Genomic DNA, 23,099 nt, shown 5'->3' with positions numbered 1-23,099 from the left:
ACTTCGCCTTCCAATGCGTGGGGTGAGGGTTCCATCCCTGGTCGGGGAGCTAAAATCCCACATGCCTCACAGCCAGAAAACCAAAACATTAAAAAAAAAAAAAAAGCAGTATTATAACAAATTCAATAAAGACTTCAAAAATGGTCTACATCAAAAAAAAATCTTTAAAAGAATGCATAAAATAATAGTATATATACAATATGTTAGTAACCCTGTTACCATAAACTTAGATATTCTTTTCCTAAAACTTACTGTGGCTTAAAAACTACAAGGTACAAGACTTTAGAATTGCATATGAGTCCGTTGCAACGAAGAAGAAATATCCAGGACTCAGTTCTTCTGCCCATTTATAACTAAATATTAGTAAGCAATGATAGGAAGAGGAGAGGACTGCCTTAAAAGTCAGGTCAGGGCCGTGTATGAATGAATTTGAGTAACAAAAGAACCTTGTTCTTCTCACTTCATAGAATATTTTAGTAATATTTGTTAAAGCTAAATTTCAAGAAAGCAGTTTTACAAAGAAAAATGGCTATGATACTCCCCACATTATTAACCTCTAAACCTTAAAAAAGTCCTGCTTTTTAAAAACAACTTTTTGCTCTTATCTATATTACCAACTTAGTGGGAATTTTGGAATATCAAGTAGATCAACATAAGCGTTTTCTTTTGTCACACAATGGACTTCCGTTACATTACTCTTATCTAAATGCATAAAGTGGGACTTCTGGCAGTGCAGTGGTTAATACTTCGCCTTCCAATGCGTGGGGTGAGGGTTCCATCCCTGGTCGGGGAGCTAAAATCCCACATGCCTCACAGCCAGAAAACCAAAACATTAAAAAAAAAAAAAAAGCAGTATTATAACAAATTCAATAAAGACTTCAAAAATGGTCTACATCAAAAAAAAATCTTTAAAAGAATGCATAAAATAATAGTATATATACAATATGTTAGTAACCCTGTTACCATAAACTTAGATATTCTTTTCCTAAAACTTACTGTGGCTTAAAAACTACAAGGTACAAGACTTTAGAATTGCATATGAGTCCGTTGTGTTGCATATACAATATGTTAGTAACCCTGTTACCATAAACTTAGATATTCTTTTCCTAAAACTTACTGTGGCTTAAAAACTACAAGGTACAAGACTTTAGAATTGCATATGAGTCCGTTGCAACGAAGAAGAAATATCCAGGACTCTTTGGAAATCTACTAGAATCTGCATGGAACTTTTTTTTATATCTCTGGAACTGCTGGCTTAAATAATTGGTTTAAGGACTATGAAAGGATCTGTGTGGGTAACATCTGCCTTTATTCTTTAGTGTTGATATGGATTATAATATTACATATACCTTTACAACATTTCCTGTAGGGTTCTGAGTTAATTTTAATAACCTAGATATATTTGGCCAGTAATGTGTGTTTTTCTTAATGTATTTGAGTTTAGAAATAAAGTTTATAGTAGTCAGTGATAACTCTAATTCGATGTTTTCTTATTTCAAACAGCTAGTTAAAGGCCTTCAGCTAGAGCTGAATCGATTATATTCCCTTTTCTGTTCTCGGAATCCAGACTTTGAAGAAAAAGGGGGTAAAGTCTCAATAGTGTCACATTCCTTGGGATGTGTAATCACTTATGACATAATGACTGGCTGGAATCCAGTTCGACTCTATGAACAGTTGCTGCAGAAGGAAGAAGAGTTGCCTGATGAACAATGGATGAGCTATGAAGAACGTCATCTTCTTGATGAGCTCTATATAACTAAACAACGGTAAAATACCCTAATCTCTTAAAAGAATTTAAAATGTCTTCATGGAATCACTGGACTTCTTAGGTGAAAACTTAAGATTTTCATAATAAAGAAAAAAATACATTGTTTCGGGTACAAAGATTATTGAATAACATGCCTAATCAAGCTAGAAACTTAATTTTCATACTAATTAGGTGTTTTCCTATAGCATGAAATGAATTATTCTTCCATCTTCCTCTTTTTCCTTCTGTCTTTTCCTCACGGTTTATTCGGAGTGAAATCTAAAACTTATTCCAAGCTGAGTCACTTTGTAGAATCCTTACTGAAAATGTTTACTAGCTTGTAATCCTTCATAGTTTTACTAATCTTAGAGATGGGCCTTTACCTTTCTTATTATTCTGAAAATAATTTAAAAGCCCTTTTTTTGTTGAAAAATATATTTTTGACAGATTTTATAATTATCTAATCATTTGCAGCCTTCCTGATACTATCTTTTAATTCTTTGCTACATTCCTATCTTCAGCTCTAGTTACATGCTCTATCTTTTGTTCTCTTAATGATCATCTGATTGATTCTAATAGAACAGTGAAAAGTCACTCATTTTGATAGTTAGCATTATATAAAAACAACCAATTTAGCTGACTTAAATTTTCACTCAGGAAGCGTTGAATTTATTTTTGTCTTATGGAAGTTGTCTAAGGATTTCATTTAGAATTTTATTAAGTACCATAGGAAAAATACATAAAGTTTTTAGTGTCAGAAATAATTGATAGTTTTGAAAGAAAATGTCATGTTGGCAAGCCTCAGAGCTATATTTTAGACATAAAATCCAGTAAAAAAAATTTAACAGACTTAGATACAGAACATTGTAATAGGAAAAAGTTGATATAACCCAAATGTTCATCAGCAGAGGAAGGTTAAACTGTGGTTTATCTGTATGATGGACAATTACACAGTTGTTGTAAAGACTGAAGTAGGTCAGGAGACAAGTGAAAAGATTGCTAAGATTCATTATTAACTGTAGAAAAAGGCAAGATAGAATAGTGTTTGTGGTATGAACATTTGCTGTGTTTTTTTTAAAAGGTGTATATATGCTTGTATGTGCCTCACATTTTATTAAAGGTTTCCCCCAAAAAGCTATTAACAGCATGTATTGGAAGAATAGGGGTACTTTTACTAATTATTTCATAAACTTTTTGTTTTAGCCTTTTTTTTTTTTGGCCGCGCCACGCGGCTTATGGGATCTTAATTTCCCAACCAGAGATAAAACCCGCGCCCCCTGCTTTGGAAGCGCGGAGTCTTAACCACTGGACTGCCAGGGAAGTCCCTTCATAAACTTTTAGACTTTCTGTACTACAGCAGGTACATTTATTAAATTCTGTCAATGATTAATCTAAGGGATTGGATGATGGGTCATTATTTTCTTCTTTATGCTTAGTGAACTGGTAAACATCTAATACTTATGAAATTATAAATATGAATGTGTACATAATGTCATACTCCTTTCTAGGATGAGAGACATAGAAGAACGGCTACACGGATTGAAGGCATCATCTATGACACAAACACCTGCCTTAAAATTTAAGGTAAGGAAAGACAGGTGATATTTTCATTGTTGATCTCGGGGTTTTTTTCAAACATCATTTGAAGCATGATGTTAGGGTTCAAATCCTAATTATTTCAAATGAATTTTTTTTTTTAACACAGTGTGTTGGACACTGCTGGTTTCTGGGTTCCACTAAGAATGGACAAGATGGTTTCCTAGCCCTCAAAATATGTAACACAGTGTTATTGGGTCTATTAGCAGTATAAAGAATGATGTATGCATGAGAAGGAGGTTTAATTTTGCCTGTAAATGTTTACAAATGAATGACATTTGTACTTAATCTCAGTAAATTGGATATTGCCAAGTAGAGGAAAGGAGAAATGCTGCTCTGTTCTTGAAAGAAACAGCATAAACAAAGACGTGGAGGGATATACCTTCATAGTACGTCCAAGAAACACCAAATAATCTTAAATAGTGAGAAAAGAAAAACAGAGACAGATCTGGTAAATATCTGATATTTAGAATTTAACAAATCTCTGTGACCAACTAGTGGTATGTGGTAAGAAAAATAACTGGAATTATATCAGTGATGATTCCAGGGATGGAAAGCTGACATTTCAATCAATAAGAAGTGTATGATAAAAGCACAAGAAGTGTATGATAAAAGCACAAGATGAGGTGCACGCAGTTAGTTTGGAGCAAAGTGAGCAAACCAGTTTGGCTAGAATATACAGGATAAAGGGCATGGAGGCTGTAGGAAAGCAGGAGGAGCTAGAAAAAGGGACCTTATGTTTGATAGGGGCGGTGGAAAGCTTTTCAGGGTTTTTGAGCATCGGAATAGAGCTGTTGAAAGCAATGGTTTAGAAGAATTAAAAAGTTGCAGAGAGACATTGACATTGACCTGACCATTGGAGAAGACACAGCCTATACCTGAATAACAATTTGTTTGCAGTATTAAATGGAACGTGACATAAGTTTCCTAATACTCATTTCCAGTTGAATATATGCCCATGTCTACTGCACTATATTGTTTCTTCTTGTTATCTTTTATCATGGGAACTTAACATACAGGCTAAGTGCTGGAATGATGCAAAAATTCTTATTGAATCTATCTCTATGACTTATAAATGTTTTTTTCTTTTTAACTTATACCTTTAAAAGCCATATGGTAAAGTTATAAGATACATTTAAAAGCCATAAGGGTGGGAGGGAGACGCAAGAGGGAGGAGATATGGGGATATATGTATATGTATAGCTGATTCACTTTTTTATAAAGCAGAAACTAACACACCATTGTAAAGCAATTATACTCCAATAAAGATGTTAAAAAATAATAATAAAAATAAAATAAAAGCCATAAGCATGGTCTTTGGAGTCACCCCCCACCTGGAATTTGAGTTCCATCTGTACCACCATTATTATATATAATCAATGTTAAATATGCAGAATTGATCTGATAGTAAAAGTAAACTCTTCTATTTCATGTCCTGGGTTTTGTACTAGAGAGTTGAGTACAATCCACTAAGTATATTATTATCTCAAAATTCAGTTATCACATTACCAGAATTTATGCCCTATAATTGTGTATCCTTCTAATACATAGTCATGTAGTCTAATAATATGAATTTTTAATTATTTAATTACTTATAGAGAAAAAATATAGAAATCTGAAATTTATAAAGGAATATATGGTGAATTAGCAAATTAATATTTAGTACTCCAGAGTTCTAAAAGAAACAGAGGTCTTTCTGTGCCTGTTAACTAGCAGATGGATTTACTTTCATAAATAAAAGTGTTAGATTTGCCACACATTACCATTGAACTTTCAGAAGAGGAAAGAAATGTCAACAAACATTGGTCTAGAGAGTGGGAAGCTGTGGTTGTGATCATGAGGTTTTGCCACTAAACTAGTTATTTAACATTAGCCAAATCAAAATCAGTTAACATCTCTGAATTCATCTGTTTATTCATCTCTAGATGAGGCAGTTAGACTAAATGTCTAAAGCTCTTCTTCACCTTTAAAATTATTTGATGGATATAGATAACACTAAAGCAATCGTTACTCTTATCTGAGAGAGAATAATTCCTTTGTGTGTTTGTCTACCAAACTGCAAACCAATCATAAACAAAGAAAGAAAAGTTGGCATATCCAATTCTTTATTTCTTGGCTTAAATTCTCAATTACCTGTTAGGTATGTTACAGATACCTCAAACTAATTGTGAACAAAAACATGATTTACTTAGAGTATCTGTTACAATTAATGGATTAATTAATATCTTCCCAGTCAGCCAGACCCAAATCTTGTGAATTGCCTCTGGCACCTTCCTTATCCCCATCTCTATTCATTCATGATTCCATCCTAATCTTTCAAATTGCCATTTCTGAATGGAACAGCTTGTCCTCCTGGGTGTAGATTATCTTTTGCCTAAACTCTTTCAGTAGTTTTCTAACTTGTATCCAAGTCACTAGCCTCTTAATTTTCCAGTTCATTCACAAGCTGCTACCAGATTTACTAACCTCCTAAAACATGGGTCAGATCCTATTCTTTTTCACTACCTGTACAATAAATTAAGCCGAACTCTTAGTCAAACAGTCAAGGTTCTGTACATTCTCATTCCAAGTTACATTTTCCCCACACTCAATTTTCAACCATATCAGGTTATTTTTATTCTCTAAATTAAGCCAGTTTCTTTCCTCCCTCTGCTTTAGTTCATATGGTTCTATCAGTATGGAATATCCTTCCAGCCCCAGTATATCCCAACCCCAACTTTGGGAATCCTTTTCATCTTTTATGGCCAGTGCAAATGCTTCCTCCTTTGTAAAGCCCTCAAAGTTGGGATTAATTATTCCTTTGTCTACTCTCCTGTAGCACGCTTTCCCTCTATTATGCACTATTTTATTCTGCCTCTCCCACAGGATTGTAAACTCTGAGTGCAGAAGCTCTGCCTTATTGGTCTTTTATATGTTTTAGAATACCTAATATACTATTACTTTACACAAAATAGTAGCTTAATAAATCTTCCTTCTCCTTATTCTCATTCTTTATTTTCTATTAGATTTAAAGGTAATGAAGTTACTCCTGGATAGACTGTTTAGAATAATTAATGGTTGTTATATAGTTAATAAGTAATGCAGATACCATCTAGACGAAGCTCATTTAAAAAGATATATATTTGGAGATACATTTATTATTTGTATTTTACCATATATTATGTTGTGCCCAAATTCTTTGAAAAACACTTCACCACTTTTAAAATTTAGGATGACTTTATCATTGTAGGTTGAAAATTTCTTCTGTATGGGATCCCCACTGGCAGTTTTTTTGGCATTGCGTGGCATCCGCCCAGGAAACACTGGAAGTCAAGACCATATTTTGCCCAGAGAGATTTGTAACCGATTACTGAACATTTTTCATCCAACAGATCCAGTGGTGAGTTGCAAATATGGACATTTATCTCTCAATATTAAATTTTTCCTAAGAGACTATGTAAGAAATCTTGCAAGGAACTGCTGAATTTATGAGAAAGCATTCATTTACAGACATCTCTCGTAGATACTGCATTTTTTTACAAGCAAGGTTTGTGGCTACCCTGCCTTGAGTAAGTCTATTGGTGCCATTTTTCCAACAGCATTAGTTTTTAATTAAGGTATGTATGTTGTTATTTTAGACATAATGCTATGGCACATTTAACAGATAGACTTAAGTATAGTGTAGACTTAACTTTCCTATGCACTGGGAAACTAAAAAATTTGTGTGATTTACTTTATTGCAGTGATCTGGAACCAAACCTGCGGTATTTCCAAGATATGCCTTTGTCTATTACATTTGCATGAGTTCATATTTTTAAAATATTTGTTCTTTGATTAGTTTAGGGATCAGGAAATAAAATACCTTAAAGATGTTCTGTTTATGTTGTATTTGTAGGATGAAAGCATAATGTAAAAATATTATATTCAGACAATTAATCCAAAAGACAGGAGTCGTCTGGACTTTCAAACCTTAACCAGTTGTAATACCAATAATGTAGCAACCATAAATTTTAAAAATCCCACTTTAAATACTTTTTCCTCTAAAGTATGCTGCAACATTGAAATGTGATTGGTAGATCCTCTTAGAAATGAAAATATTTAAATATTATGTATTAAACATAGAAAAGTGGAAGAATTTATTTTAGCTTGGTGGAATTATGACATTTTAGATTTTTACATTCTCTGTTATGTTTGTACTGTAAATAAATTTTTTAATGTAAATACTCCTAGGATCTCTCTGCATCCAGGTAAACAGTTTAATGCCAAGTGTGATTTTTGGATGAGAAAAATTCATCCTTAAATCCTCTTGGGGACAAGGCTAGATATAACTGGATTTAAGACAAACTATTTAAAATAGCATTTATTCTCTGAAAAATAGCTTCATATAATTCTATAAAGTCTTTTAAAAGATCTTTATCTAGTACCAAATAAATATAACATTGACTAAACACCAGAATTTTAGAAAATTTCTCATGTTAAAGAATCAAAACGGTTATATTTAAGAAATTTCACTGAAATGGAATCTAGTATTAGATTCAAATACTGACTGCATGATCTTGGCCAGCTCACTTCTGAGACTATTTCTTATCTATATGATGCAGATGATAATATTTTACCTCATAGCGTTGTTAGGATTAAGTAAAACGTGTGCAAAACACCCAGTTAGACCTTGAGTATTTTGTTAATATGCATTCATTTAACTCACTCTCCTATAACTTGAAAGTGAACTTGAGATCATAGGTGAACTCTAAACTTTCAGTATATACGCTATACTTTGTACAGTCTTAAACTTTGTTATTCAGTTGGCCCTTGAACAACTCAGGGGTTGGGGTACACCCTGTACTCAGTCAAGAATTGGGGTGTAATTTTACAGGAGGCCCTCTGTATCCACGGTTCCGCATCCACAGATTCAACCAACTGCAGATCATGTAGTGCTGTAACATGTAATTATGGGGGAAAAAAATCCACGAATAAGTGGGCCCACGCAGTTCAAACCTGTGTTGTTCAAGGGTCAGCTGTATTATAAAGGAGCGTTCCAAACTCATTATTACAAATTATTTTTATTATTCGTTTTATAGTTCTTCTGTGAAATTTTTTTTTTAAATAGCTTATGTCAGAATTGTGCTAGGCAGTTTTTCCAAAGTTATCTATTCTTCCCAACATCCTTGTGAGGTAGTAGGAAGTGTTATCTCCTTTCTATAGCTCAGGAAACTGAGGCTCTGAGACCTTGTGACTTGGTGAGTGTCATATAGTTAATAAGTGACAGAGGACAGAATATGAACTCGGGGAATTCTGATGCCAAGTCCATTGCCTTTTCTGCTATATCATCGCTACTTCACGTTACACAAATGGTCTTATACCATCATCTAGTGTTTGTTACTATATTAATCTACATGAAAGTAGGGTTTACTGAGAGCTTAGATATTAAAAATTGACCTTATTTGCTGTGTTCCAGGTTACTGTTTACTGCTTCAGTTTTGTTTGTGAGCCTAATGTAAATCTAATTGCTAGATGATATCAGAACATAATAAAAGTAAATATTTCTCTGAAAAACTAATTAATGGGCACTATTAGCCTAGACTAATTGTTTTTTAATAGTCTCATCAGGATCTATAATTAGACAAACTACATATTATTAACAGAGAAGAAATAACGCATGTTAAGACTATCAGGTTTTTAAACATTTGCTAAAGTCTACTGAGCATGCAATAAAGAATGAACAGTTTACTAAAATCCAAGCATTGTACCTTAATGTTTTGTTTCTTTGAATTTTTTTTTTAAATCAAGGCTTATAGATTAGAACCGTTAATACTGAAACACTACAGCAACATTTCACCTGTCCAGATCCACTGGTATAATACGTCCAATCCTCTACCTTATGAGTATATGAAGCCAAGCTTTCTTCACCCAGCAAAAGAACCTACCTCAATTTCAGACAGTGAAGGCGTTTCAACAATACCAAGCCCTGTGACTTCACCAGTCTTGTCCCGTCGACACTATGGGGAATCTATAACAAATATAGGCAAAGCAAGCATATTAGGTAATTTCTTTTCAGTATTCCTTATCAATGAATTTAAGCACTTTTATATAGACATTAAATTTTAAGTACTTGGAAATACTCTATGTATTACAAAACATCCAATAGTTAATCGTCATGGTTAGAGCTAACCACCTTCTCACTGTTCATATTTGAGGGCAAAAGCCCTAAAGTTCTCTTAATTAGGTCTGATCCTGTAGTTAAAGAATATGAGATAGCTGGATGCACAAAAGAAGATTGGGGAATCAAGTCCCTCATATTAATCTTGGCCCCATCACTTACTGTGAGATCTTGGGAAGTCACCTAGTTTTTAATGCTCTGCTTCCTCATCCATGAAATGAGGGAGTGCTTGAGTACTAAGGGTGCCCCTGCTGACCAGTTCTCTGATCCCTGTCCTAAAAGTCTCCCGAAATATGTGTCCTTCCTGAGGGCAACAAGGGTATTTAATTTCTCTGAATGATCTCCAGTACCAACCACAATGGTATAGTGCCAGAGTTCAATTCTGTGCCACTTTAGTTTGTCCATTGCTTTTGGTTACAAGTTGCCTTAGTATAAAATACCACAAGATGGCACTATAAAAAGGCTTTATCTGCTGGACTCATTGATATTTGACTTCGTCATAAAGATTGTTTATTCATAGCTTTTTATAACGTATCCACTTAACCTCAGGAGTAAGCATATCAATAGTGAATATATGCCCATGTGAATGGCATGGTTCTTTTATTAACATTTTTAATCTTACAAAATACTTTTAAAAACAATGATCACAAATAAAATAGAATCTTTATTCCTTTGTAAGCTATATTCCTAGAGTTTGTACAACTCTCATTCTATTCAACACCATTTTTATTTAGAAACCTACAATATAAATTGTAATTTTCTTATGTACCCACCATAGAAAAACATGACTAGGGCTTAGTCCCTCTGCCAACCGGCTGTAAATATGGGTGGTGCTCTTTAGCCTGGTGTGTGGTGTAATTCAGCAGAATGACTGCCCTGTTTTGTGAAATGTAGGGGCTGCGAGCATTGGAAAGGGACTTGGAGGAATGTTGTTCTCAAGGTTCGGACGTTCATCTGCATCACAGCCATCTGAGGCATCAAGGGACTCTGTGGAAGACGAGAAGAAGCCGGTTGCCTCACCTCCCACGTCCACTGTGGCAACGCAGACCCTTGCACATAGCAGTTCTGGCTTTCTTGACTCTGCATGTTAGTTCATACTGTTCTTTACAAATTTATACCATGCCTTTTTAAAACGTGCGGAGCACAAAGGGTTAAGATATTAACACTAGCAGTCAACTCTTAATCTAAAGCCTGCCTTAGCTTTTAAAGAAACAATGCTTTTTCTTCTACTTACATTTTTAGGAGTAATCCCTAGGTAAATGCAGTTTTACTCTCTGCGTTGGTGAATTAAGTAAAGAGCATTAATAATCAGGGCCTTGTGGCACAGAGGTGTTACACATCAAGCATAAAACAAATCTCTTTGTGGTAAGCACTCTCTGATTTTTCTAAAGTGGTTTTTTAAAAAAAAAAAATATGGTCTTCTCAGCCTTAAAAATTCATGTAATTGCTTCAAACCTATGCTGTATTTACTCTTGATACTTTTTAAAACTGCTATGCCAAATCCGTCTTGGTGCTAATCCCTCAGTTCCCTTCATCCAACCGAATTATAAAACCTTCAGAGTTTTAATTGTATTGGATCCACTGTATCGCTTCCAAACCTATCCCAGCTACCTTGTGTAAAACAGATACTCAAGAAATGAGTGAATGAAAGGATAATTATACTGGACTTATATTAGAATGGAGCTTTATTTAATTTTTTCCAGTGGATTTATAAGGTCTAAACTCTTGAATAGTTGTGAAACACTAATACACTTAGTATTTACATCCAAGGATGTAAACTTGAACCTTATTTTTAAATGTCCAGTAAAATAAGACTAATAAGTCAAGTCCTAGTTTTCCATTGACTTACATAAGGAAATGTTGACTCTGAAACTAGCTACTTCCTTTCTGTAACTATAGCAAGAAAATTTTATTTTCTTCCTCTAAAAATCTTTAAACATTTCATTTCAGATACTTAGAGCCTTGTTTTCTTACTGTGTCTGCTACTCTGAATTTTAAAACAACCAGCATTCATTGCCGTGCGACAGTCCTAGGGGCTGGATCTTTCTCCAGAGGCACCTCCACTCCATGATGAATTATCCTAGCCATTTCTGAGTTGGACATTCCTATTTGAGCCAATTCCATTTTTTTAACTTAATCCTATCTATGTCAGACTCTGAGTACTAAAAATTTTATAATTGCAAGTCTTTTGAACACTGCCTAGAAAATTCATTTCAGATTTTGATATTTGTACAAAATTCATAGTTTTCTTATAAGAGTTCCTATACTATTGCTCTCACTTCTGCTTACTATCAGAAATGAGATTGTGAAAATACAAAATTCTGTTATAACATGCAGATGTCAAAAGAAAACTAAACTTCTGAGGAAAAATAACTTCAAAGAGTTTTGTAAAATGGCAGGTAAAAAGTCACAATTCCTTGTAATGTTAATGCACAGCAATGATGCTAGTAAACATGAAGGTGAATGAGGGAACAAGAAGAGCAGGGTATTTTGAGCCCAAGAGACGGGGTAATGAAGACATACAGAGAGAAATCTATAGGGTCTGAGAGAAGAAACCTATCTTTTAGTTTTTCTACTATTTAATGTAGAAATTTCAAAGTGATAATAAAGAAGAAACCTATTTCTTCTTCCAGTACAAGTGAGTAGAGATGCTTAGCTGTATTGCATTATTATATTTTAATATCTTAACAGAATATGTTTTCTGTCATTCTTGCATATAAATTCTTTGTTGGTCCTAATGGTAAATTACTTGCCAACTATAGACTCAACTAACTGTGAGCTAATCATGATTTCTTAGTTACATGTATTCATCTTTAGTTACAGATTTTAAAAGCCCAACTTTTAAAATTGGACCACTGCTACAGGCAAATTAGGCCTTTTAAATCAAATCCCCAAGATTCACCTTACTAATTCTTGGGCTTGCTTCAGTAATACACTCTTCTATGTAATCCTGATTTAGACAAATTTCTTAAGTCATAATTGCTATTTTGGCTATATGTTGCAAATCATAAAACCTTTCTTCCTTAAGTCTTCTTTCTGGAATTTGGTCACTGTGATTAGGTGATTCTGGCTTCCTTCCTTCCTTCCTTCCTTTCTGCTCACATTTGATTGCCTCAATTCTTCTCGATAACCTTCATTCTGAAGCTACCGACTTTGATTCTCTTGCTTTTTGAGCGTAAGATGGACACAGACTGTGAATTCATGATCAATCAGGGTTTCTCTCTTTGAAGACTTAGTGTTGTCAATTGAAACCTCTTATTGACATCAATTTGAAGCATCTTATATAGCTACTGTTCGTTTCTTTTGAAAAGTATAGGCTTATTTCCAGTGGTTTTACTGTTTCATTTCTTGTACTCCCCTGTGTTTGTAACATATTATGAAAAGAATCTGTTTCTTATAGCATTGTTTTGCCTCTAGGTTAGAAATTAAATGAACTGTACATTTGGGAGATATTTGGGTGTTAACAGATTATGACATTATATTTCAGAGTTAATTATGCTTACATTTTCCATGAAAGAGCTCTTCACAAAAACCAACTTGTATACTTCTTTATGTATGCTAGGTTTAATCAGCTTATTTGGGAGTATTGTTCTAACTTTTGGCCACTACATCACTGAAGGCCATTTGTAACCATCAGCCAACACTTTACAGCATCTTGTGTTTTTTTTTCACAGATTTCAGACTTCAAGAATCGTTCTTTAATCTCCCACAACTTCTTTTTCCGGAAAATGTAATGCAGAATAAAGATAATACCCTCGGTATGGTATATGTCAGGAATAGCATTCAGAGCACTATGAAAATGATCTACTTAGATTTCTCCTGCTCATTGAAAAATTGGATCAGTTCTATGAGATCAGCTTGAATGTTACCATTAATAGACTATTTTATATGTATTCTCTTCCTGTATTTTCTAATTTTAAATGTAGTGGTCCAGAAACCCCCGAGTATTGATTAGACACTTAATGTGCTAAAATATATGATACTCCTATATGCTGCTACAAAGAAGGAACCTTTTAGAGAGGGGAGAAAAGCATGAGGCCATTCTCTTTCTCCTCTATTGCCTTACAGCCTTCAAAGAGGTTCAGTATTCTTTTCATGTAATATACTTAAAAGGATTTCATAGTATAAAGGATTTTATCATTTCTAATTATTTCAGATATTAATAACACTTCCCCTAGGGCTGTTGGTATGCCATAACTGATACTGATTTCAACACAAATATTTAATGTTCTTTAGAGGTGTAGGTTCACTTTGAAAAAATTATTATTATTGGATGCAAGAGATATTTTCAGTCTCTTAATTTTCAGCAGATTCAAAATGTATCAGTAAAGATTAATCTTAGCAGTTTAAAATTATTTTCATCATTAACTTCTCATTCCTTTTTTTATAGCTCCTTTTCTCTTTCCTTTTTTTTAAATATCGAATTTTACCTTTAACAAAAAAATAAGTTACAGGTGTTTCCTTGGATTTTTTAACCATATCTAATTTTATAATTTCTGTATTTATAATTGCTAATTTTCATGCATTTTTTCTATTTTCAAAAAAAAAAATCTTACTTGATATAGATTCCAAAACAGTGTTTCAGCATAACAAGCTGATTTGGGTTTTTGGCTCTATAACAGCAGTTTGTGTTGATCTAACTCAGTGAAATCCCCTCAAGAAATGATCTTATATAAATGCTCTCTCTGGTCCCTGTTCATGTAATGGTCACTTCCATAGAGAAATAATTGATGTGTGCTTTTTGCATATTTAGTTGGAGAAAGGAAAATTAATCCACTCATACATTTGTTCTACATTCAAGTAGTCCTTTTTATTCACTACCTTAAAACCATCCGAGCTACCCAAGCAATTAGACCACTAATCATAATTGCACCACACTGATCTGATTCAGATGGTATTATGTATATGGCTTCTATTTTCTCTTTTCCTGTTTTTATTCATTCAACAATTTTACCATGAGCCAAGTAGGTAGTCACTAGAAAAGATACCAAGATGAAACAGATTTCAGTGCTGCCCATAAAGATTTTAAATGCTGGTGTGGAAGTTAAGTATTTTTTAGAGGGCATATATTCTAGTAGGGAAGGTAGATAACTACAGAAATAATTATAATATATGATAGAATGTGATGAGCCATATAACAGAGAAACAGGTAAAGGCCTCTGTCAGTTCTAAGGAATGAGAAAAAGATTTAACCTGGAAAAATCAAAAAAAGCTTTGTGGAAGTAGGATTTGGACAAGCAGAGATGAAGAGACAGTGCAGAGAGAATAAATAGCATAAGCAGAAACACAGAGGTGGGAAGCACAGGGTATGTAGAGAACCAAAAGTTAGTTTTCAGGAGAACCGAGGATGAGTGGAAGGGAGTAGTTCTGAATATGATCAGGAACATTTCTCCAACCAGATGGTAGAGGATCCAATAAATCTGGGCATCTCCAGGAGTTTCTTTATATTCAACCCATGAGCCTGTATTTACCCAAATAGCCCATCTGTTGTCAAATGTTATATGAATGTCTTTCAGGGTATATTAGTGTCGGGAAATTTGGGGGTTAGAAATGACAACTGATTATAAAACTCATTATGGAGTTTTTGTTATTTTTTTCAAATAAAGGATGGTTAGAGAATATTCTTAAATATATTTGAAGCTATGATAAGTCACAAAATGTAAATATTCCTTGGATGTCAAACACCTAACCACGTGAAATATATAGTCGCTCTGAGGCAGCACAAAAATAAGACATAATTTATCAAGAACTCTGAGCACAGTCTTTCTTATTGCAAATGAATCTTTCACCAGTCATTTGGAAACCCAGTTTCCTTTTCCTAGTACTTTAAGTGGTTTTCTTGGTATCTACCTGAAGCAAAAAATCATGCAATTATGACCATAATTGTATTTACAAATAAGATAACTTTTAAGATTCATTAAGTTTTTGAAAATTTCTCTCCAGGGAAGTTAAGACACTCCCATTAAATAGAAGAAACCTGTCTAGTTAGTACACATTATAATACTAAGATGGTGACTTTCTATTCATATATTTTACTTTTCAACACCATATCCATGTTGACAGGCCCTGTGCACAAAAGAATTCTCTGCTGAAAGCACAGTGCAAATTGTTGATGATTGTTAAAAGCCAACAACCTTTTTTTCATTTTTACCTCTCTTCAATTGTTCAGGAATCTCTTTTTCTTTTTCTTTTTTTTTTTTTTGGTAGATAGAGGAATTTTAGCCCTTAGGCACTCAAGAGAGAGAAAGAAGGACAAAGTGATGATTTTATGTTCTCCTTCCTTTTTGACCTAACTCAGTGAGAGAAACTCGGAAAAAACTACTAACCTGTATGGTGCCACCCCTTCTTGATATGGTAACAATGAGAAAGTGGGTCCAAGGCAACTCCATGTAGATATGGGCCAACTTTGGCCAAGAGCACATCTCATAGCACATATATTGATGGAATAGTACTGCCATGTAGTAACCCCACTCCCTTAGGAATTCTGTGATCTACAGAAAGGGGGAAGATGAGACATAGGCCCTCTTACATCCATCCATCCACCTGCAAAACCAACACAAATGTGAGGTCAGATGCAATGGCAGCCAGACTGCCTGGGGTAAACCTTTTAAGGAAGATGAGAGACTAAAATAGGTGAATCAGGTACAAGCTGGCTACCTAATTCCCATTTTGATGGGGACAACCTACAGATAAATGGGCAATCTAGTTAGTGACACTTATTGAAGATCCTCTGGGTGATGAGAAGTACAGGGGCATATAATATAATGGAACAATAAATTTATCATTTGAGTTTATAATATATGAAAGGCAGTGTTGCACAGTAATAGCATATTAAGAATAAATTTCAGGGACATAAAATCAAAGTGGAGTCAAATAACACTAGTTGAAAATCTCCCTTTCTTTGACTTTAAAACAACAGTTCAACCTAAGACTTGGACTAGGAAGACATTCTACAGTGGCATTTAAAAGTGAATTCTTAGAAATAACTTGGTGTGGGCTTCACCAATTTTACTGTGTATGTTTCCCGTCTCTTCTGTTTTTCCTCTTATTTCTCCGTTTTTCTCTTTATAACTAACTTCACCTTGACTCCTCTTTATTGTGCTTGAGAATTCATTTCCTCTTTTCATCTTCCTGTCTGTTGTGCCAGAATGTACCTACCAATTTAACACAAATGTCCCATGGAATACAAAAGATAAAAAATTAAGACATTACTATCCCACAGTTCCACATGTGGATTTCAACTATTTCTTATTATGGATTGCTTATCATAATTTAAATGAGAAAAATACTTTGTATTTTGTTTTTAAAACTTTGTAAAAAGCCTATGTTGATGTATTTCATGGGGTTTTATAACCTAACTGGGTATTTATGCTGTTTAAGTGTAAACCTTATCTAAAAATGTATAGATATTTTCTGACATTCTTTGTCAGAAAAGCACAATTGAATAGAAAAATAACAACTGTAAATGTATTTTAAAATCACCAAATGGTATTGTCACAAAATACCTGTTTAAAATAAGCATTAGCTAAACATTTATGTGAAATCATTCTCTAAAATGATGTGATTTCCTATATGCAATTACCAAATTCCCAGAGTAAAGCAAAAACCCAACTTTTTCTCCCACCTCCTTAGTTTTTGCCAGTTTTTACTTTTCACATCTGCTGTTACTCTGAACAAAGAGCAGACTTTGAGTGTCTGAATAGTAGTGATTTCGGTGCTTTTTATTTTTAAGACCCTTCAAAATATTGTATGGCTCATTGACAGTTTTAAAGGAGTTCCTGAAGATCAAATTATCGTTTTCTAAATGTTTTATCTCTAAGGATTTGTTAGATGAACCGATCGCAATCTTAGAGCCTTGATTTGGTAATGTGGTTTTTCTCTAACATGTATTGCAGGGACTTTCTGTGTGTTTAGAAAAGATTTGAGTGAATTCACTGAATTGTTTGAAGACAACACTGTTATAAAATGAAATCCTTCCTCTCAAGGATTACCATTGTTCCTCCCAGTTTAACTTTCCTGGCCACCTAATGGATTCTTTTATTGAACAAACATTTAATGAGCGTGTATGTCCCAGGTGCATGTTAGGCCCTGCTGACAGGATAGAGACTAGGGTGTGTCGTGGCTGCCTTTGAGGAATTCAGCCAAGTGGAGAGGAAAATGTGGTAGCACTGTAATAGATGTTATCTTCCAGCACGTCTCCCTGAGCCAGTTGATGTAAAGGGCCTCCCCAATGAAGGAGCCTTTGAGTGCCCTGTTGCACTCCTGCAGGCATTGTTACGTGTAAGCCTGGCGCATCATTCTGCAAGAAGGCTGTTTGCCTTATTTTACAGATTAGGCACAAAGATTAAATGGGAAAGCCAGGATTTGAGCCCAGTTTCTTTATTCCAAATATATTATGTGATACCAAGCGAGATTTTTGTTTTCTTGCTTTATTATTCCATATTGACCTGAGCATACAAAGGAAAGGGTTCACCAAATAGAATCCTGAGCTGCTGAGGCTCTTGAGTGTTTTTTCCTGTAAGATTAGGGTGGAAAGTTACTTTTTAAAAAATGGTAATAATAATTAGGAGAGTCACTTCTATTTGGTAAATTTTTATTCTCAACTCTAGTAAGTCTATACAGAACCAATCTTGTAATACTTATTCATTTGTTTGACTTCTTTTCTTTTTAGTGGAATTGGATCACAGAATTGATTTTGAACTCAGAGAAGGCCTTGTGGAGAGCCGCTATTGGTCAGCTGTCACATCACATACTGCCTATTGGTCGTCCTTGGATGTTGCCCTCTTTCTTTTAACCTTCATGTACAAACATGAGCACGATAATAGTGCAAAACCCAACTTTGATCCAGTCTGAACTGTTGAAGGACATTAATGGCCCAAAACTGATTTTTTTCTGTTAAAATATATGTGTCAACATATGGAAGTTTCAGGTTTAAGTATGTTTCACTTTTGTTTAGGGTAAGAAATATTTGAATTCAGAAGCACTTTATTTTACTTTAAAAAACAAAGCAAATGTTCAGTCTGAAAGAAGTTATTTATAGTTTTCATCATTTTAAGTATGAATCTGACAGAACCCCCGGCAGAGAATCAAGCAAGACCTTGAAGTAAGGAGGACTTGGGTGGACTCAAGGTTATAGATCACAATCTAATTTCTCCCAAATATAAAGACATATTAATGGGTTGAATCTAATGTATTAACCAAAATATGTTATAAATCTAAAATGATCAAGGTCCCCAGGGTATTCTGCGTAAAGATCACAAGGAGGTATCATTGTTTTTGATTTCCATGAAAGCTTCCATTTCCACAATTTCTTTGAAACATGAGTGTAACAGATTTAAAATGTTTTGAATTTAACTTGTTTAGAAAAACTAATGCTAAAATAGAAACAACATTTGAACTATTGTATTTATAGTTTATTACCTCTGACTAATTGTTTTATGTCAATGTATGAAACATTACACTTTTTTAAATGTTTCCTTTGAACAATTTAAGAACCACATTTATTTTCTATAGTGTTAAGACCCTTTTTTCTCGGAACTCCATCTTTGTACTCTTCAGATGAATATATAGACACTGTGGCATACTTTCAGCATTTTTTTCATTAAAAAGTTGTAGTTTTACACAAATAACACTAGTTCAATTATTTTGAAAAAAAATGAAATTTTTATTATGTCACATGTACCTCAGAGAAAGCTAAAGTTTTCTAAACTTGACATGGAATACTCTATAATGGGTACATTTAATAAACTTTACTGGAAAATTAGTAAACTTCTTTGGAGTAGGGAGTATGACAACTAAATTTTAAGTATATAAGCATCTGTGTGCCAAACAATTAACGTATAAAAAGGGGATGGAGTGCCACTAACAAATTTTATTTTTGAAGTGTTTAAGGAATCGTAATTGAGACATAGACACAATAATTCAAGATTCTGAGGCATTGAAAGAGTTTCCTCAGCTGTAATTTTTTCCACAGTGCTTTTCATCTGAGGAGCTCAAAGTGCTTTGCAATTTAATAATCTATGTAGTAGCTTCTTGAGGTAAGTAAATGAGTGTTATTCTCATGTTACATGTTAGTACACTAAGGCACCAAAACATTTAAAGTGCCTTGAATTAGATTACAGAGCAAATCAGAGCTCAGACTGAAGACAGACCATATTCTTTTATAGGCTGTTCATTGACTGATAATTCACATGTGACCTCTTGTGTTGCAAACAGTAATAATAACAGAAGTTGCAATTCATAATTTGGAGAAATGACTGTGAAGCCAGTACTTTACCCTACTCGTCATATACATTCTTGGGTTCTCACACTCACAGGAGGAGTTACTTAGAGGGGATCAGTAGCCATCTCTGCCACAACCAACCCATACTTCTGAGAGGCTTCCACTGGGTTCCACTTAAGGTGCTGCCTTTGCTTATCTTAGCTCCCCAGGAATCGTCAAACTGGAAGCAAAGTTGGTCGGTCGTACATCTCACCTTCTCCTTTCTTTTTAAGATGATAGAATCTTTGGATTACTAGTAGATTTTACTCAGCACTGTCAGTCCTCTATCTGTTTTGGCCTTTCATTGAATTTGCACAACATAAAGCACTTGTTTTTAGTGCTTAAAAAGATCCCAAGGCTCCATGCCCAAATACGTGACTCACTAAGAAACTCTTGCTATAAAAGGCTTTTGATGAAATCTTAGCAAAGCTGAAGCAATGTCTTTCGAATTTAGAGATTCCTGTGAACTCAGGTCATTCTCATACCCTGTTTATTTCGTAGGTCTGTTTAGTTCTCAGGAGAAGTAAACTCATATCCCATATGACTTTATCATTAAAGGTATGTGAGCATTTGGGTGGTATGACACTCAAATGCCTAAGAGCTTTAAGGGATTCATTCTCTTTTTTTTTTTGGCTGCTCTGGGTCTTCGTGCGGCTTGCAGCTTCTCTAGTTGCAGGCTTAGTTGTGGTATGTGGGATCTTAGTTCCCCGACCAGGGATTGGACCTGGACACCCTGCATTGGAAGCGTGGAGTCTCAACCACTGGACCACCAGGGAAGTCCCAAGGGATTCATTCTTAACCATTAGAATGTGAAGAGCCCCTTTTACCTGAGAGGAGTGAAAAACTAGCAAACCTTTTCATTTGCTATAGAGTAAAAAGAAAAGTATATTCCCATAGCTATAGGAATATATCTGCTTCCCTTTTTTCATATTGAGGAAAAAAAATCCAATTTAACCAAATGGAAGTTATTTGAGTTCTTGAAAACAGCAACATTCAAAACCCCCTTTTCAAAATGAGATATTCTGGATTATTGGGATAGGGGTTTTGTTTTCAATTCATTATTTCATCAATAGAGGTGGCGATTTTGATTTCACAGTACTCTTCTTGTTTCCATGTCTCTGCATGTTATCATGGAGTGTACTTGTATGTACTCAAGTACTGTACAGAGTATGTGTAATTCTAGCTTTATTTAGAAGCTAAGTCAGTTACTGAGTAATATTTTGCAACTTTATTCCAGCAAGTACTAAATTTTTGATACCATTAAAATTTTATTCTCTATTTTGTGTACCTGCTATGATGATTCTTCTGAGTACTGGTCAGATTGTTCAAACAATTTTAATCCAGTTAGGTCCCCAAGAGTTATTTAAACTTAGAATAAGGAGAATGTTTTGTTAGTTCATAACTTTATTTTCAACAGTAATTATGCTTGTGTTATAATCCAGTGTTACAGTATATTAGAACTATTACAAAATGTACTCAGTTTCCCATAGCAAGCGTTAGGAATCTTATGTTTGACTTCTATTAAATAGCATCTGTCAGCCTTTGGAAATTCTCACATTGAACGTTCTGTAGAAGCCCTCAGACAGTGACATGTAAACATTCATCTCATTCTCATTTTCTCTCTGTTGTTTCCTCATTGAGGGATGAAGCATTCGGGTCATATCCTTCCCCCCAAAGAGTAAACAGAGGAAAGGAAACCATCAGTGGAGTGTCACAGCCAATTCCACAACTCCTTCCAGTGATGACGCTTGAACCCCTTAAGGTGGAATCGGACCAAACCTAGAAAGTTCACTGTAAGGCTTACAGTAGAGGGAAAAAAACTGAATTGCTTTCTGATTAGGTTAGTTAATATTTCTGTCTTCTCAGCTGTAATGAGTAAGGCATTTGGACAATTGAGAAAACTAATTTGAGTGTTATGTCTTAACAATTGTTTGAATAATCTTTTGTTAGCATGGAAATGGGGCTAAAAAAGATACATGATATTAAAGAAGAGTCAAGGCAGAGCTTAAAAGAGGATGTAGCAGTCATTGACTGGAGAAAGAACTAGAACTTGACCAGTCTTGAGTGTTGGGTAGGTAACTTCTGTGGTTGCTCTCAAGTGTCTCTTACCCAGATTCTGCTGTCATCCCTGCACCTCAAGCCTCTGCCAGGAGTCAGATGGTCCTCTGGCTGAATTTGAAACACATTCATTAAATCCTTTTATGGTTAGGTATGGGCAATGCATATAGTTTCCTGACATTTTATAATAACTTACCTACATAGAAAAACTTTTGCTGTATCTACAGCAGATTTGGCAGGAAGCCCTTCGACTGAACTCTGAACTCTGTTACTTCTAGGATGGGTCTAGGAAGCCTGCAATCCACGCTGTCTCCTTTTGCAGTAGTCAGAGGGAAAGGAAGTTGCCAAGGAAATATGTGTAGTGTTGAGCTTGGAGCAGTGTACAGAATGGCAGGATATAAAATTTCATCTCAAAGGTCTCATTTAGTAAATGTTACTGCTGGCATGATAACAGCCTGGGTCATATGCATCCTATTTTAGTCTTCATTGGATGTTTGCAATGATTCAAAGGATCCTAAAATTTCAGGGTTTGTTCAGATTTTAGAGGTCATCTAGTCCAACCCTGTTTTAGTTTCATATGAGCATTTAAATAGCATAAAGGTCATGAAAAGTGAAGTGAGGGGTGGCATGTTAGGTTCAGCCCAAAGACATTGAGAGACTAAATACTCAGCAGTAGAGGAGGGAATTTGATGGTGTCTCTAAGGAAAAATGTCGTTGACCACAGTAGAATTCTAAAGCTGGAAGGCCTGTAGATATCCTCATTTTCCAAAGCATGTTCTGGGGACTTTAATAGATGTCGGTTCAGAAAATAAGTTTGGGAAATGCCAAATTTAGAAGATTCCTTTACAGCAGGACTTTCAGGAGCCTCTTATGCATTAAATGCAGTGTGAATCTATCTGGTGCTGTGTGGGGTGGAGGAGGGGAGTTCTTCCAAACTTATTTAACCATAACTTTATTTATATGAATATACTTAGAGAAATGCCATCACATTTAATTCCTGTATTTTACAGAGATGTACCGTTTTGTTTGACAAGTGACCACTCCCACCCTATAAGGTCACATGGCCAGCCAATGACAGAGTCAGAATTAGAACCTAGTCCCCTGATTCCCAGCTTTGTCTTACACCACAGTGCCTGTTTCCTTCCCATAATACATAGTGAGCTCCTAAATGGCAGAAACTACCTCGGGGGGTGGGGTGAGGGGTGGGTGGAGAGGGGCGCGCCGGTGTGTGTGTGTGTGTGTGTGTGTGTGTGTGTGTGTGTGTGTGTGTGTGTGTGTGTCTTCCCCACCCCCTCCCAGCA

The 23,099-nt window shown here is 34.9% G+C and overlaps 1 protein-coding gene across 6 annotated transcripts in view; it reads left to right on the top strand.

Annotated features, from left to right (window-relative positions):
- The window catches only part of DDHD1 (DDHD domain containing 1), a 103,100-nt gene extending 82,105 nt beyond the window's left edge, over positions 1 to 20,995 (top strand). For 3 of the 6 annotated variants that reach the window (XM_007106160.4, XM_007106161.4, XM_007106163.4), the window contains 7 exons: positions 1,504 to 1,766; positions 3,256 to 3,331; positions 6,573 to 6,722; positions 9,110 to 9,362; positions 10,374 to 10,565; positions 13,154 to 13,237; positions 18,151 to 20,995. In XM_007106160.4, coding sequence (XP_007106222.1) covers positions 1,504 to 1,766; positions 3,256 to 3,331; positions 6,573 to 6,722; positions 9,110 to 9,362; positions 10,374 to 10,565; positions 13,154 to 13,237; positions 18,151 to 18,332 — 1,200 coding nt within the window. In that variant the 3' untranslated portion in view covers positions 18,333 to 20,995. The remainder of the gene's footprint in view (positions 1 to 1,503; positions 1,767 to 3,255; positions 3,332 to 6,572; positions 6,723 to 9,109; positions 9,363 to 10,373; positions 10,566 to 13,153; positions 13,238 to 18,150) is intronic. The other 3 variants (XM_055088435.1, XM_007106164.4, XM_007106165.4) reach the window with 1 other exon arrangement.
- The last annotated feature ends 2,104 nt before the right edge of the window (positions 20,996 to 23,099 follow it).

The sequence above is a fragment of the Physeter macrocephalus genome, chromosome 11 (assembly GCF_002837175.3).
Source record: "Physeter macrocephalus isolate SW-GA chromosome 11, ASM283717v5, whole genome shotgun sequence".
In the NCBI taxonomy this organism is placed as follows: domain Eukaryota; kingdom Metazoa; phylum Chordata; class Mammalia; order Artiodactyla; family Physeteridae; genus Physeter; species Physeter macrocephalus.
This window is presented reverse-complemented; position numbering and strand designations above follow the sequence as displayed.